The 18,326-nt window shown below is 35.5% G+C and overlaps 1 protein-coding gene across 1 annotated transcript in view; it reads right to left on the bottom strand.

Annotated features, from left to right (window-relative positions):
* Positions 1-18,326, bottom strand: part of LOC150091809 (propionyl-CoA carboxylase beta chain, mitochondrial-like) — a 247,942-nt gene that overhangs the window by 23,563 nt on the left and 206,053 nt on the right. The window contains exons 17-19 of the mRNA XM_090369822.1: positions 16,398-16,518; positions 12,577-12,658; positions 7,561-7,684 (exon numbers count right to left, since the gene is read on the bottom strand). Of these exons, the coding sequence (XP_090225948.1) occupies positions 7,561-7,684; positions 12,577-12,658; positions 16,398-16,518 (327 nt within the window). The remainder of the gene's footprint in view (positions 1-7,560; positions 7,685-12,576; positions 12,659-16,397; positions 16,519-18,326) is intronic.

The raw sequence follows: 18,326 nt of genomic DNA, 5'->3' as shown, positions 1-18,326 counted from the left end.
GTACCCATAGACTGGAAATGTGCAAATGTGACCCCAATTCACAAAGGAGGATCAAAGGCTGACACAAGTAATTATAGACCTGTGAGCTTAACTTCTGTTCCAGGAAAATTAATGGAGGCACTGGTTAAAGAAGCACTGCAGGATCATTTAGACAAGACTTCAGTTATAGCTCGGACACAGCATGGTTTTGTTAAGGGGAAGTCTTGCCTGACCAATTTGATTGGATACTATGATGCAGTCACAAAAGAACTGGATGCAGGGAATAGCTTTGATATTATATACTTGGATCTTAGAAAGGCTTTTGATACTGTTGCACATGGAAGACTGCTACACAAATTGGAGCAGTGTGACATTGGAGGCAAATTGCTGCTATGGATAAAGGGGTGGTTGAGGGGGAGAAGACAGAGAGTGGTAATCAATGGACACTGCTCATCGTGGACTAATGTTATTAGTGGAGTCCCTCAGGGCTCAGTGTTGGGTCCATTATTGTTTTCTGTATTTATAAATGATATTGATGATGGTATATCAAGCTTAATGTCCAAGTTTGCAGACGATACAAAGGTTGGCAGGGTTGTCAAGGACACTACTGACACTATGCTGCTGCAACAGGATCTGGAAAGGTTGAGCAGATGGGCTGAGAGGTGGCAAATGAAGTTTAACATTGACAAATGTAAAGTACTACACATGGGAAACAGCAACCCCAGAGCAACGTATCAACTCTGTGGTACTACACTGACAGTGGTAGAGAATGAAAGGGACTTGGGGGTGGTTGTGCAGGCAGATATGAAGTTCTCTGAGCAGTGCAGACGGGCTGCAAGAGTAGCTCACAGTGTCTTGTCAATGATATACAGGAATTTTTCTAGCAGGAATAAGGAGGTGATTATCCCCTTATATAAAGCAATGGTCAGGCCACACCTAGAGTACTGTATACAGGTCTGGAGGCCTCATTTCAAGAAGGATGTAGAGCTGCTGGAACGAGTACAGAGAAGGGCAACAAGATTAGTGAATGGAACAAAGGGTTGCTCTTACGAAGAAAGGCTTAAGTTTTGCAAATTACAGTGTCTGGAGACTAGGCACCAGCGAGGTGATCTGATAGAGGTGTATAAAGCCTTGAATGGTTTGAGCATGCTCAATGCTGATGGGATTCTTCCTCTCGCTCAGAATAATCACCTGAGAGGGCATAAATTCAAATTGAGGAAAGACAGATGTAGGATAGAAGTGCGGAAATTTGCCTTTAGCCAGCGGGTGGTTGGTTGGTGGAACAGACTTCCATCCCTTGTGGTGGAGGTTGATAGCCTAAATAAGTTTAAGGCTCAGCTGGACAGGTATTTTGAACGAACAGAGGGGTGAAGTGGAAGTGGGGTTTTTTTTTTTTTTTTTTTTGGCTGATGCTGCATAAGCTTGCTTTCTTGCATCAAATGCCTCTACTAATGCTAATGCTAATCCTGGTTCAAGCAGTCTCTCCTATTAACAAGCACAGACCACACTGAGAAAAATTCTACCCCGTGAACCTTGCACAGTCTCTCCAAGGCCGAATTGATTGACAGGATTCTCATCGTAGAATCCTTCCTATTGTCTGGGCAAAGTACAAACACTTTCAAATTTAACCCTAACTCGTAACTTTTTTCAACACTGACCTGCACTTGTTAAGTAACTTGCATTTTTTGAGTTGACTGCCATTTAAGTGCATTAAATGACAATCAACTCTACTGGAAAATAAAAAGCCTTGCATCAACAAGCAAAATGCATACCAGAAGAAAGTACTCCAAAACTGAAACTGGCAACTTATTTCTTTTGATGTAAACAAAAATTTTAAAGGCAATGATGTATGAAGTTATGGATTTTATGCATCATTCAATGCTGCATGGGTATCAGATAGATTGAAAAGTAACTATATCAACTAGCACTGCATAGTGGAGCTAAGGACAATGGATCTATGTAGCTTTACTGCTATCTGCAAGTTCATGAGTAGTAGGAGTGGGTTAATATAGCAGTGGAAATGTGATCAAATGAATCTCTTTCCCATTGTTTTCTACCACAACACTGCAACTGATCCAAAGTACTGTGTTCAGCCCTCTGTTGGTAGTTTTCTAATGTGAGCAATGTTTTTAACATACAATACCAGTCCTTTCCTCATTATTTAAGATTCTGTTAACTCTTTTGTTGCCAACTAGATGTTCCTGCATTACTGTCACTGGAATGTTTTAGGATGACAATGCCACTGAACAATTTTAGAGGGCTACCATCCTCAGGTATCATGATGCATACCTTGTAGAATCAATGCCAAGGAAGAGTACTGCTCATAAAAACACTAAAGATGGATCAATGTACTATTAACTGCTTTTTTTTAATATTTTGGTAGGGTAGTAGTAGTAGTGGCATGCGATGCAAGAAAGCAAGTGATGAGCTTATGCAGCATCAGCCAAAAAAAAAAAAAAAAAAAAAATCACACCATTCCCTCCAAATGCCTGTCCACTTCCTCCTTAAATTTATTCAACCTATCAACTTCCACAACGACAGATGAAAGTTTGTTCCAGCAATTAACCACCTGCTGGCTAAAGGCAAATTTCCGCACATCTATTCTACATCTGTTTTTTCTTAATTTGAATTTATGCCCTCTTAGGTTCGTAATCTAAACAAGTGGAAGGATCCCACCAGAATTCAGCATGCTCAATCCATTCAAGGCCGTATACACCTCAATCAGATCACCGCGCATGTGCCTAGTCTCCAGCCACTGCAATTTGCAGAACTTAAGCCTCTCTTGGGAAGAGGATCCCTTCATTCCCCTCACCAATCTTGTTGCCCTTCTCTGTACACGCTCAAGCAAATCTACATCCTTCCTAAAATGAGGCCTCCAGACCTGTACGCAGTACTCAAGGCGTGGCCTGACCATTGCCTTATACAGAGGGATGATCACCTCCTTTTCCCTGCTAGCAAAATTCCTATATATCATTGACAAAACCCCATGACCTGCCCTGGCAGCATTGCTCAGAAAACTTCATATCTGACTGCACAATTACTCCCTGGTCTTTTTCATTTTCTACCACCTTAAGTGTAGTACCACACAGTTGGTATATTTCTCTGGGGTTACTTCTACTCATATGCAATACTTTGCATTTGTCAAAGTTAAACTTCAGTTGCCACTTCTTAGCCCATCTGCCCAAAATTTCCAGATCCTGTTGCAGTAGTACACTGCCATTATTGTCATTAACAACCCTGCCAACCTTTGTATCATCTGCAAACTTCGATACTAAGCCTGATATACCTTCATCAGTATCATTGATAAATATATAAAACAACAGTGGACTCAACACCAAACCCTGTGGGACTCCACTAATAACATTAGTCCACGAAGAGCAGCACCCATTGATTATCACCCTCTGTCGTCTCCTACTCAACCATCCTTTTATCTATTGTAGCAACTTACCCTTAATACCATTCTGCTCCAATTTGTACAATAGTCTTCCATGCGCAATAGTGTCAAAAGCTTTCCTGAAATCCAAATATATGATATCAAAATTATTTTTTGCATCTAGTTCCTTTGTAACCACATCATAATATCCTATAATAGTTGTGTTGAATTATTGCTGCAGTCTTGTCTAGATGATCCTGCAATGCATCTTTAACCAGTGACTCCATTATTTTCCCTGGAACAGAAGTTAAACTGACTGGTCTGTAATTACTCGTGTCACCCTTCGATCCCCCCCTTTGTGAATTGGGGATACATTTGCACATCTCCAGTCGGTGGGGACCTCCCCTGAGTCCAAGGATGCTCTCATAATTATGGCTAAGGGTTTGCTTAGTTGCTTTGCCGCCTCCTTTAATATAACTGGATAGATCCCATTCACCCCAGGTGCCTTTCTTATGTTTAACTTCAACAATTTCTCCTCCACTTTGCTCTCAGTTATTACAAAATAATTAAACACCCTGCTACAATTTGATAACCTTAATAACTCCTCATGCGTGAATGTAGATGCAAAATACTCATTCAGTTTGTTTGCTATCTGAGCAGGATCATCAACAGTCGAACCATCGATATCAAGTGGACCAATCAGATTCATCCCCTTCCTTTTAGAGTTTATATAAGTAAAGAAATCCTTGCTGTTTTTCTTAGCATCCTTTGCCAAAGATTTCTTGTAATCTGCCTTCGCTTGTCTAACCTCCTTTGTGACCTGATTATAGACTAGCTTATATCTGCCATAGGCTTCTGAGTCGCTTGATAATTTATATGCATCCCATGCACTTTTCTTCTCTGTCACGAGTCTCATTAGTTCATTTTATAACCATTTAGGCCTAAACCTTGAACAATATTTCTTAATAGGTATGAAACTTTTAGTAGATTCCATGATTAATTCCTTGAATGCTTCCTACTTAGAAATTACTGTTGGTAACATCGTCAGTTGATCCCACTGTACAGATTTTAAAAACTGTCTGAGACCACTGTACTCACCTTTATGGAAGCAAAAACCCTTCCCTTTACCCCTGATGGTAATTATATCTTTAAGTAAATCCCACATCAGTACACTATGATCACTGCCACCTAGTGGTTCCTTTATCTGCAAATTCTTAATACACGAATGATCACTGCTGATAACCAGATCAAAAGTATTACCCTCTCGGTTGCCTCTTGAACATGCTGCTGCAGAAAACAATCATCCAATAAATCCACAAAAGTCGTATTAGTGTATGAGTGACCAATCCACAAGTTCCAGTCAATATCTCGGAAGTTAAAATCCCCCATTATAAGACATTCTGATTTACTAGCCCACTCTAGTGTAGAAACTATGAGAAACACTTTATAACTCAGTGGTGCCAAACTCAAAAGATCCCACAGACCACATCAGCCATTTAGAAGCCAAGCTAGTATGTGCATCATGCATACTGGCATGGCAGGTCAAAGGAAATAGATTATGTTTCAGTATAGTGATCCCTGGACAAACATATAAGCTCTTCTGACTGGCAAATTTATGGAGTTTTACTGAAATTTTATAAAATTAAGATATTTATTTTGTAGCACGTTTTCATCCTATTCAATAGATACTTCTCAAATTTTTAACCATAGAGAAACAGGGCAAACATTACTTTTGAAAGCACTGTGAGTTGTTCCAGAGTGAACAAAATGTTGAAAAAAATTCAGAACAAAATAGCAAAAATGATCCTGGTACAACCCAACAATGGCAGGGGTCAGCAACCTTTTTGAGTGAAGAGCCATTTTTGATCTAATTATAAAAAAGAGAGAATCTGAAGAGGCGCACTTCAGCTCAAGCAGGGGGAGATGGGGGAGTTTTTAAGAAATGGAATAGAGTGGGAAGGTGTTTTATTAAATATATATATATATATATATATATATATATATATATATTTTTTTTTTTTTTTTTTTTTTTGAAATATTATTTATTAATAATATTTCTAATTAATGTGACTTTTGCTGCTGAACTTCTTGAGTGAGTCTCTCAGCATCAGGGAAGTTATGCTGTAATTTTCATCTTTAAGCATGCTGAGAGACTCGCATTGTTCAGACTGTGTCTTGATTTATTTTTAATACAGTTCATGTTTGAAAATATTTGCCCGCAGAAATCTGTCGAACCAAAAACTGAGAGAAATCCAAACACAAATACAGTCTGTCCTCGTATAGCACGATAGTTGTGTTCCTAGAAACCCTCGTGCAATGCAAAATCGTGCAATATAAACAACAGCCCCTATGGGAAAAGTAGGGTTAGGTGCCGACCACCCAAGATTGAACACACATTTGGAACCAAAACATTACAAAACACAATAAATAATCGGGTAATTTTAATCGTTATAAAATACTTACGTATTTTATAACGATTAAAATACGTAATAAAAATAATATTATATTATAATAAAGTATTTTTAGTATTTTTTAATACTAAAAAAGTATTTTTTACGGATAAAATACGTATTTTATTCGTAAAAAATTTATTATATTAAATAAAATAGTCGTAATAAAATACTTACGTATTTTATAATACGTAAGTATAAATTATAATACGTAAGTCGTAATAAAATATTGCTAATGCTTTTGCTTCTATCGTAAGCAAACTTGCTTTTTGTTTGATTTTCTATCTAAAGAGATGACAGCCGTTCCATCTCTTCCAATTCTTTGTGTCTTAATCTAATGGATTTTAATTACACTTTGAGTTGTTCCCGCTATGAAAGTTGTTTTTATTTTCTCTGCATTCTTTGTAATTCTCCGCGTTGCCTCATTTAGGTCTGTAGCACGTGCAATATCACATGATCTTTCATTTCGCTCAAAGCGTTTCACAATTTCATATTTTTTCTCTATCGACAGAAGCGGACTGGCCATACGCCTTACGGGGGAAACCACGGTGGGTCGGAGGCCGGTGTGATTTTGGCCATAAACCGTAGTATGAGGCCACTACAGATTTTCCCGGGTAAGAATATTTGACCCAGTCCGCCTCTGTTTATCAATATTGCTTCTTTTTTTTTTCTCTCTGAATCTGCAGTGTCTTAGCCAGGACGCTTCCTTTTCACACCTTTTAAGTATTTTACTCATTTTTAGGGAATAAAGCACAATTACAAAACGAGGAGGCATGCTTGATACACATAAACAAAGCTGCGCGCGTATAGCAACTGAATAAACAACACCGTAAAGGCCGTGATACACTATTAACACCTCACATTTTACTAAAACACATTTCTGGGGGTTACTACCATAAAACAATAAAAACAATTTCCAGTTGCGTTTCTGCTAGTGGAATCTGTTATAAACTGGTAGTAAACTCGATCTAATTGCATTTGCGATTATATCGATAGCTGGAATTGTGTTGGTTTTTATGTTATTATCGTGAAATGTGTTTCCCCTTCACTGATATAAAACACATAAATACATTTTCAGAAACTTCTTCGTTCCTATCGTGTTGCGTTCAGTTGGGGTGATTCCACATTCGACTGCCATTTCTTGTAAACACAAAGGCGAATCGTGTATAAGCGAATTCGGTTCGTGTTATATAAGATAACGTTCCCCTATTTATAAATCGTGTATGATCGAATTCGTGTAATGCAAACACGTGTTACACGAGGACCGACTGTATTTTCAAATTTATATACGTGTCCAGTAAGCTACACCATACATCAAATACAATTTGGTCTTGCTTTTTCAACTCATCTATCAGCATCCATTTATGTAGAATTGCAAGGGTAGCCTTTTGCCTCTCCAAATGCTCAATTTCAGTTTTAAGGCATTTTAGTCTTGCACTCCACATATCCTTTATTTTCAAGTCCTCTAACTCCATTTCAAACTTTGCTTCATGTGGGCTAAAAGTTAAAGAGCCACAGTTACATGCTCAAAAAGCTGCAGGTTGCCAATCCCTGCAATAAAGGGTTGAGGTATCTGAAAATTTATAGTATTTGGGATACATTATTTATTATCACATTATCACAACACATTATCACAACAGTAAACTATTTTTAAGAAATGTTTGCTTCAGTGATAATCAGTGATCATACAAACAAAATACTAAATTGAATATGGGTGTTCAGGAGAAATACAAAATCAAAAACTCAATATTCACTTACCTGCAGCATATTTTGGGTTATTTCCAACTATCCCTATAGTGCGACCCTTCATCCTAGCAAACCCAATAGTAAGGTTTTTAGCATAAGTGGGCATAATTTCAAAATAGTCTCGCTCATCAACGATCTAAAAATAAAGTAGCATACTGGTTACAACAGATAATATCAAATATAATGAACATAATGGAATAATTAAAAATATATATTTTATTTATATTACCTAATTCTTATAGGTAATTTAAATAAAATCTAATGCATGAAGCCCTGTACTATACATGAAAATTTGAAAAATGATTTGAACAACACTGGATATGAATGACAATGTAAATTGTAATCATAATGCATATTATGATTATAATAATTATATTATATTAGAATTGAAATTATAATGCTTATGAAATTACAATGTATATGAATTTTGATTATGAGTTTAACCATAAAGTAATAAGGCTAAAGGCTCCTGAAGATCTTTCTAGGTAGGCGACTTTCTTAAAAAAACCTTGTTATGGATTTGCTTTGTCTTTCTTCGTAGATCCTTGTAAGGGGCTGTAAGAGCCTCTCATTCTCTTTTAAATTTTACACTACACTACACTCCATCAAAAGGTCCATTTCAAACGCCTTGTCAGCTAGAGCTTTAGACATGCTAAAATCTCCACCAGTGCCTTCACCACTTAAGAGTAGGGTTTTTTCAAGAAAATGTCCAAAAATTGTCACTTTTTTTGTTTACTTTCCAAAGAACATTATGTATGTCTGTGTCCCCATTCTAATAATACTTCTGCTTACAGTCTGATTGAAACCAAATTAACCATGCACCATAGTTGGGGGAGGGAATATCTGAGTATGTTGAAAGGAATGGTTTAATTTTTATTCACCATCTTGAAATAAGATTATTGCCATTTATAGGCACTGCTTATTCAGAATTCATGTCAATCCCAACCAAAATTACAATGCTCTTTGGAGAAAGGGATATAAGAGGCGTGGGGATGTACATCCGTTAGGTACCCCTCATTGGGGGGGGTACTCTGTTTTGAACTACCATCTTAAAACAAAATGGCCAATACTGGAATTATAAATGCAATCTGGAACTCTTATGTTTATAGTTTGATTGAAACAATTTAAAGGTCCTTTGAATGGGAATGAGAACACAGTGCCAGAATATTCTTATTTTGATCCACTGTTTTGAAACAAGGTGGCTGCCATTTGATATAAGCATTACTTGTTTAGACCTTGTGTGTTTACAGTCTGATCCAAAGAAAATTTACAATACTTTTTGTGGTGGGATACCAGTCTGCCTCAGGAAAATTTACCAAATGCAGTTGATTGCATGAATGCATATCTATTCATTTCTTCTATATGATTTTAAGAATATGGTTATCAATAAATACTGAAAATAATAATAATAAAAACCACTTTACCAACTATTATCATATAAATAGCAGACACTTGTGTAAATGGATATCTGGCAGGGTATTTATGGGTGCACGGGGGGGGGGGGATTTAATTCACAAGAGGTAGCACTGAAATCATCTTTGTTGTTATTTTCCAAACTAGTAATATCAGATAAACTGAAAATATTTATTGATCCAAAACCTGATCACCAAAAGAATTACATTTTTGAACTGCTACTTTTCATTATAAAAGTCGAAAATATAAAAGTAATAGGAATATCTACTTAAAAAATGGGCTCAAACATGTTTTTTCCCTTTTATTTCACATTCTAATAAAATGAAAACTGCAAACCAACCAACACTACACTAGCCAAAGAAACCACCATCATTCACAAAAAAATTAAAACACACACTGTTGTTATTGAAGTTATCATTATTTATTTACTGTATGAAGCGATGCCTGCTAAAACTTTGGCAACATCACTTGTTATTGAAGTGATGAAAATAGAGCTATTTAGCGATCAGTAGCCAAATTATGTTTATAGGGAAAAAAAAACAATTTTATAGGAAAATCAAAAGCACTAATACAGTTGAGTGTTTATTTGCAGAACAAAACAAAACATCTAAAACAAAGCCAAAACAACAAAATGTATTGTGTACATGCCAGATACAAGCAAACCAATTTTTGGGACCAACAAGTCTATATAAATATTTATGGACATGTCAGGCAATGTTAAACAACAACTGAAGTTTTTGAATTGCATTATTCAAATTGCATGCATGCTATGTTGAGTTAGTCTGTTTTGTTAAGGAAAAAACTCCAGTTCCTTTGGGGGGGATGTAGTTTAATGGGTTCATTTTCAATTTCACTTTAACCAAGAAAGTAGCCCGTAGCCTACTCTTTTCAGTTTGCTTCTTCCTGGGAAAAAACCTGCTCCTTTCAACTGACTAACTCAACCAAGTTGTTCATAAAAGTCTTCCATAAAAGTGGGAGAATGGCAATTATAGTGACTGTGCTACCAGCAAGAGCATGCATCTTCACCTTGGACTGATTAACTCTCTAACAGTGTGAAAAAAAAAAGCCCATAAAAATTCCTCATGAAGGTGCGAGCTGCAAAGTTTCACAACTAGACATCTAAGGGGGGGAATCAATCAAGGTGTATAAAATTCTGAGGGGGGGTTGAGTAAAATGAATGAGGAAAGTCTGTTCTCCCTTGTAGGTGAGACAAGAACCAGAGTGCATGAATATAAAATCTCAAGGAATAACAGAAGACTGTATCTCATGAAGTTCATCTATGGGTAGTAGGTTGTCAAACACTGGAATAAGTTGCCTCCCAATGTAAAAGAAGCAGTGAGTCAGGCAAATTCAAAGCAAAACAGAATGTTTACTTTGTGAGAATGGTTATGTATGAATATTATTTTATTTTATTTTTTGGCTTATGCAGAAAGAGTCTGCTTCCCTGCATGATTTGAGCTTACTAAAACTTCTTTATATGATTTGAATGCAGTCCTTTATCTGTATGGTGTGAAAGAGTGGACATTTTAATCATTGTATTACTTCACAAGAACCTTGTGTAGATGGCTTAAATACCACATTATTTTGAGGGGAATGGTAAGGAAGAGCATCTGACCATTAAGGTTAATTATTAAGACTTCACTTAACTCAGAAGTGATTGATTCTTTTGAGTTGGAAGGGTGCTATGTATTACCAATCTATAAGAATGAAGTGGGTAAATGCAGACTTGTCAACCTAACTTCAGTAGTAGGGTAAATTATGAAGGAGATAAGGGGGTGATCATTGAATGCAACAGAGTCATTTAGGGTCATTATTACAAAAGTCACAGAATCATTATTACCAAAAAGAAATATAACAATGAAAAAATGAAATAAATCAATGTGCATGAAGAATGGCTTAAAAGGTATGGGCTGCAAAGTCTGACAACTAGACACCTAAGGGGGAAATCAATCAAGGTGTATAAAGTGCTGCGGGGATTGAGTAAAATGAATGAGGAAGGTCTGTTCTCCCTTGTAGGTGAGACAAGAACCAGAGTACATGAATATAAAATCTCAAGGAAGAACAGAAGACTGGATCTCACGAAGTTCATCTATGGGTAGTAGGTTGTCAAACACTGGAATAGGTTGCCTCCAAATGTAAAAGAGGCAGTGAGTCAAGCTAATTCAAAGCAGAACAGAATGTTTACATTGTGAGAATGGTAATGTATGAATATTATAATTTTATTTTTTTGGCTGATGCAGAAAGAGTCTGCTTCCATGCATGATTTGAGCTTATTAAAACTTCTCTTAAACACTCATACTATTTAAAAGAGGGCAATCAAGTTAGTTAATGATCCTGCTCTTATAAACCACTCCCTATGACACAGATGTGTTCAGTTTCTGGTGTATCTCTTTACTACAGATAATCCCATGAGTACCATTCTTTTAAATTAGTATTGACAGTACATCTTTCTTCCAAACACATGAATCAACTAATCTATATATATTCAGAGTTCAGCTTCCAATTCATGAAACAAATTTTTCCTCTTTATTTATCCCTTCTAATTCATTTATTTGGAAAAAAGTCATTTTTTTTGTGAAATTTCCTGAAAATTAAAAATCTACTGAAATTAAAATCCAACATCAGCTATCATCTTCTATTTTCTTAATTCTCAATCCATATGGTATTAAGAATGCTACTATAGGTTTCATAACTTTTCATTTTAGAATTGGCAAAAAACAAAACTGAAAAATGAGTTTGTATAAATTTCCTTCATTAATGGGATTACAATAAATGGATTGTCTGTTATGCTCTGTTATGACTTTTTCTGATTACTGCAAAAAAAAAAAAAAAAAAAAATTTTGGTAGGATAGTTGGAAGGATGCTAATTATTAAAATGTAAATGATATTTTAATAATTATTATTAAAAATTATTTAAAGTATTATTACGATTGTTACCTTGGGGATCAAATGAACAACGTCAACTACTGCAAACATAACGAGTTAACTTAGCATGATTTAAGAGAAAGCTCAAAAATGAAAATTAATGAACATATGAAGAATGGCAAAGGTATGAACAGCAAAGTCTGATGACCTGAAATCTAAGTGGAAATCTGATTGAGGTGTATAAAGCACTCAATAGATTGAGTAAAATGAATGAGGAAATCTGTTCTGCTATATAGGTAAGACAAGAACCAGGGGGAAGAAATACAAAATCTCAAAAAATAACAAAAGACTAGATTTCATGAAGTTCATCTATGGACTCCAGTTGGTCAAACACTAGAATAAGTTGCTTCCTAAACATGGCAATTTTGGTGAGTCTGGCTAAATTCAAAGCAAAACTGAATGGTTACTGTGTGGGAATGGAAACAGGATGAATAATCTGTTCTATTTTATTCTTCTAATTATTTTATTTTATTATTTTTTTTGGCTTATGCAGAAAAATGGCTACTTCCTGGCATCATTTGGCACTAGGTAGAACCAACTGGCAGATGAACATCAGAAAGCATTTCCCTATTGAAAAGTAGATATTAAATTGTCTACAATTAAGGAAAGATAATACAGAATACCACCATTCCACCTACAATTAAGGAAAGATAATACAGAATACCACCTTTTTCCAGAAAAAGCACTTACATCCAAAATAACATCTAACATATTATATGCAGCAGTACTTTCCAGTGGTATCACGGTATCCAGACTATCAACCATTCTGTCCCTGAAAAACAATTTGAGTCTATAAACAGACAGAATAAAAGATATAACTATTGATATATGACTAATGCTATCCATAGCATTAAATAATGGATAGCATTAGACTAATGCTATCCATAGATAAGGTTAAATAATACTCTTAGAGGTTTTTATAAATATTCACATACTACAAAAAATATTCTTATTGCAAATCCCTTTAATCTGCCAACTATGATTTTAGTAGTTTATTATTTATAAACATAGTAAATAAAATTCAGTGAATAAATTCACACTCAAAACCATGAAATGAAATTATAAATAAATTTTTTTGCGAGGTACATCAATCCATTTTAATTTAAAATCAATAACTGTGATCTTTTTATGAATTACATAAAAATATAGGTGTTTACAGTATAATAAACTGCAGTATAAATACCAGCTTCTAGAGCTCTAGTATGGCAAATGTGAGCATAAACATTGGATTTGTGCTGCAATATTAATTTCAGTTAGGCAGGAACATTTGGTTTAGTATCAGAACACATCACACTATGAGGCATTGGTGTATCTAGTCTGTAACTATCGCAGCTATACATTTTAAAGTCAGCTTGTTGAATGACAAAACACAGAAATAAAAATAATAATAATGAAGAAAACCTTATGCCTCCATTCCAATACACCTTATAAGTTCATTGCATTACTGACAGGATTTAAACCTAGGCCTTTCCAAATGGAAGGCAACTGATATGATCATTATCCTGCTATGCAAGCACTACAACACTGCTTTGAGCCAAAATTCGGCAGAGAACATTCACCTTGGTATACGAAATTTCGGTTCCTCATTTAAATGTAATGAAAATCTAGGTATTTGTGTACAGCAAATCCTCTGATTACAATTACAGATGACAGGAATCCAACCAATTTGAAAGAAAAACATACCTCGTGTTGGTTGGAAAGAAATGCATCCAACAAAACTGGCAACCCAGTTATAATGCTGTCCCCTAGGTGGCATTCCTTGGCATATCAACTACTTTAGCCACAGTGCACAAATACGTATGTTCAAAGCCCATAAAAATCCAGAATAATTCACAGGAGAGAAATGTAACACCCTCCACCTAAAACTGGATAATTATGGCCATAATGATTTTTAATCTCCAATGGAATTTGAACTCAAACTTTTCTAAGCAAAGACACTTCCAAAGGTAACCAAAAGTGATTGGTTACTTACTATAAAATTCTGCCTACTGTCAATAACTATTCAAGAATTTGAAAAACTTGCATAACTCTGTGCAACTGGGAATAAAATTTTTTGGAATACATTTTGCATTCCAAAAAAGTTCAGTTGAGTTACAACCTGGAAAAAATATTTCTTGTTCTTTTCAGATTTATTTTGTTTTCTTAGCAAGATATTGGTTGTTGTTATTTGGTTTTTAGGAGCATTAAGCAACTAAGGCCATATTGCTCCGGGGATATGCGGTGGTCATTCCCCGACCTTTCTGCATCCTCCGTATTTGGTGGCTCACGGGCTCGAACCCCGGTCTAATCAAGAAGCATGTGCTACGCACTGCTGCTCCTGCCCACCTGGCTACGGAGGCGCCTGCAAGATATTGGTGGTTCACTAATAATTTTATTGCAGTTTTACAGAATGGAAAATTGTTTCCTTCAAAAATCTCATAAGTTTAAGTTATGCATTTAGTTACACTGTAAATAAGAATCAAAACACTACTACTTTCAGGAAGGATTTCTTTTTTTTATTTATTGTTTTTTTTTTTATTTCTTTTTTATCGTTCTTTTTGAAAAAAAAAAGCATCACCATGGATGGCTACAGTCCTGGGGTGATTACATGGGCATGAATATGCATATTGTGCAGCCTGAGCTTGCATATTAATACATAAAATACAAAAAAAAAAATGCCCACTTCACCGTTATAATGATATATCTACTGCAATAATACAGTTACACTGAAGTTGTAAACTCCTTTGATTGTACTGAGTATAAATCAAAATTTATTTATTTACAGAATCTTTCAGCCATTTGTATTTGATCAAGAAAAAAATTCAATGAAAAATATTTCTACAGAACCCAGTTAGGCTCCTAAAGATTAGTACTCTCAACATCTCATGGGATATTTATAACTTAAGTTATGAAATTTACTTTTTAAACAAACACTACTTTAATGAATAAATATGGTGTAAGAATATGTCATATTTATTCATCATGCCCTTGTAGTAGCATTGAACAGAAAAATTCATGAAAAACAGTAATATATATATATATATTATAACACCGAGGAGTTGGGAGGGGTCCTCATATACCCATTGGGCTAAGTCTATGTAGATGCATTTATGGCTTAAAAAATTTTTTTTTTCATGTTTTCTTTAGGATAAAATCTGTTGACATTTAAATCAGTATGTTTCATATAAAAATATATATGAGCTTTACAAGTTCTTAAAAATACCCTCTGCCAATATCCGAGGGGGTCTTCCTATGGCTCTTAGTTGCTAGTGACTTATGCCCTGCCAAGTCGAAAAGTCTGGGATTCAAGGCAAAGTTTCTAAGGTTTATCATTCTATAGCAATTCAATTGGTCTCGAGTAAGTGCAGTTGGGTTTCCACTGGAAAAATCGGAATTTCTGCCGTACAAAGGAGATTAACTATCCCCTCTTTAAAACACATGAACAATTTATAAATATAACACAATATGCATTACAACTCTAGATGCATACACTAAAAAATCAACTATTACCACCTACAAAGTCTGATTAAACATTTCAGTGAATTAACGTTATAAAAACTTAATTTCATTAATATTCTTCAATGTATCCCCTTCTGCAAGTACACAGGTTCTATCATGCCTGCCACTGATCAAAACATTTTTGGAAGTCCTTTTCTGTCTTCCTTTGGAAGTATGCTTTTAGGGAGTCCACTTTTGACTGGATTCCTTAAACCAGTAAGACTGGTTTCCCTTCATGTCCTGTTTAAAGTTTGGGAATAGTCAAAGGTCAAATGGCCAAATCAGGCAAGTAGATGTAGCACAACAGGAATGCTCTTGTTGGTCAAATTGCATAATGCTTGGCTCCTTTGTGGTGAAGGAACCAAGCATTCTGCTTTTTTTTTTTTTTTTTTTTTTTTTTTTGAGTTATTTATGGCAGATTTCATTCTCAACTGTTTCAAAACTTCTTAGTAGGAGGCTGCACTAACAGTGATATCCTACCAGAAAAATTCTGATAATATCATCGCTCATTATCAAAAAATGCAAACAGTACTTTTTTTTCGGCCTTTGAAACTTGTTGAAAACTTTCTTTTCATCATAGTATCATCTCTATAAACTGCAACAAACATCTCATGCCTTTCTGTGCTGACTTTCCAAGTTTACAGTACATTGCTTCAAAGTTTTGTTATTTTCAGCACACGTGACTCAAAACTTTATGCTAGACTGATGTGTAATGACAAGTCAAAACTTGGTGTGTATATGCTAAAAAGATGTTGCTGTTGTTATAAGCCCTGCTCACAAACTTTTAGATATTGCCATGTGTTCAAGAATTATAAGGTCATGCACCAAACTTTTTGATCAAAGAGTATATCTAAAACTTGTACATCTAAAAATGAAATGCAAAAAGAACTGTTTAACAACTATAAAGACAAAAATTATTTTGATTTTATCAGAAATTACAATATTAAATAGACTAAACACAGGAGAAAAAAAGTAATTTCTTTTTTTATTCTTTAAATTGTTTACAGGCTATGAAAGCATGTAAAGTAACTTACCATGGATCATCACATTGTCGTATTGGTGCAGGGTCTTTATTGCTAAGAGGCAGAAAATTATAAAATTTCCGAAGGTTAAGAAGACAATCAACATCATTTTCAAAGGCATTATGGGCCACGCCTAAGAATTAAACCACATATTTTTTTTAAATGGCAATGCAAATATTTAAAAACTATTGAAATAGAAATTACATTATAATAATTAAGACACAAAATTAAAGTAACTATAAAAAAAATTTTAAATTAAAAATATAGAACTGGATAACCTTGAGTGCCAGTTGGTGTACACCCAATTAGAAAACAGTTCTCAATGTGAGATCCTTGTAGCCATGCTAAATATACATAAAATTAAATTATTAGGGCAAAATGTATTGAAAAATTATTCAGATATCAAACAAGTCTCTTAGCATCTTTTGCTAATAAGATGCTAAGAGACTTGTAAAAGGTTTTTATTAACCCAGAAGTAGTTGTGATAGAAGGTTGAAACAAACACCAGGTATTACTTTTTCACCACAGTCACCAGACAAAATGTGTCATTTTGTCTGGTGGACTCTCTCTCAATACCCCCACAGGTTTCACAGAACATCAATAATTAAATTAGTGACAAATGGGCCTGGAGTACTGGGGTCCATAGTTTAACAGATATTTATTTAAAGTATACCCAGTAAAATAAAATAAAATAAAATATTTCCAGAAGCTTTCGGAACTCGTGTCCCTTTCTCAACTGACAGAATTTTTTTGAATACATTACAAGCAAAGTGTGGCACGTTACTCATTCGTCATTGTTGTAGCACGGACGTGTGCTGCCTTGCGCCAGTGATCATCCATCAATAAAACGGTTGTCTCCAGGATTGGATGTATACGCATGCCTTTCTGGCGATTTAATGCCTTAGGGTTGTTCATTATGTTTAGTGACTCTAGCCATAGGCGGTGGCGAAAGTGTCGCGCGTGGTCCACTATCTCAAAGTCGCGCTTGGGGTCAAGATCGTGGTTGGTAGCCCAAAAATGTTCTGCAAGCGCGGACTGGTCAGTTTCGGCAAGCCGGATTGCCTGTAACAGTTGCTACGTAGGTGAGACATCGAGACGTCTCCAGGATCGCCTCACGGAACACGACAGAGCAATCCGGCTTGCCGAAACTGACCAGTCCGCGCTTGCAGAACATTTTTGGGCTACCAACCACGATCTTGACCCCAAGCGCGACTTTGAGATAGTGGACCACGCGCGACACTTTCGCCACCGCCTATGGCTAGAGTCACTAAACATAATGAACAACCCTAAGGCATTAAATCGCCAGAAAGGCATGCGTATACATCCAATCCTGGAGACAACCGTTTTATTGATGGATGATCACTGGCGCAAGGCAGCACACGTCCGTGCTACAACAATGACGAATGAGTAACGTGCCACACTTTGCTTGTAATGTATTCAAAAAAAATTCTGTCAGTTGAGAAAGGGACACGAGTTCCGAAAGCTTCTGGAAATATTTTATTTTATTTTATTTTACTGGGTATACTTTAAATAAATATCTGTTAAATAATTAAATTGATGTTCTGTGAAATATGTTATAACAAAATTTAATTTGATACATTACATATGATTCAAGACCTATGTTTTAAATCATCCTATGTTCTCTTCCACGTGGCAGATTCAGGACAGAGAGAACTCCATAACATTTGCATCTCTCACTGTCGCTATCTCTCTCCTTCATTTCATGATACTTATCGGCCTCAATCAAATCATCAAACATTGCAATTTCCCTTCATCTTCTCAGTGTCTTGTTCTTCACTTTTCCTTTAGTTACATCCCTTAAGAAACTCCTCCCCTACCCCGTGATATTGTTCCAGCACAGCTGCTACCAAATTCTGATTCAGAATCACTTCCTGCATTAATAATGTTCAAATTGGTTCATTTATGCTAAACGTTTATCAA

This window comes from Mastigoproctus giganteus, chromosome 1 (assembly GCF_048544385.1).
Source record: "Mastigoproctus giganteus isolate SK-2022 chromosome 1, ASM4854438v1, whole genome shotgun sequence".
NCBI classification, from domain to species: Eukaryota; Metazoa; Arthropoda; class Arachnida; order Uropygi; family Thelyphonidae; genus Mastigoproctus; species Mastigoproctus giganteus.
The sequence above is the reverse complement of the archived record's forward strand: the minus strand, read 5'-3'. Positions and strand labels throughout refer to the sequence as shown.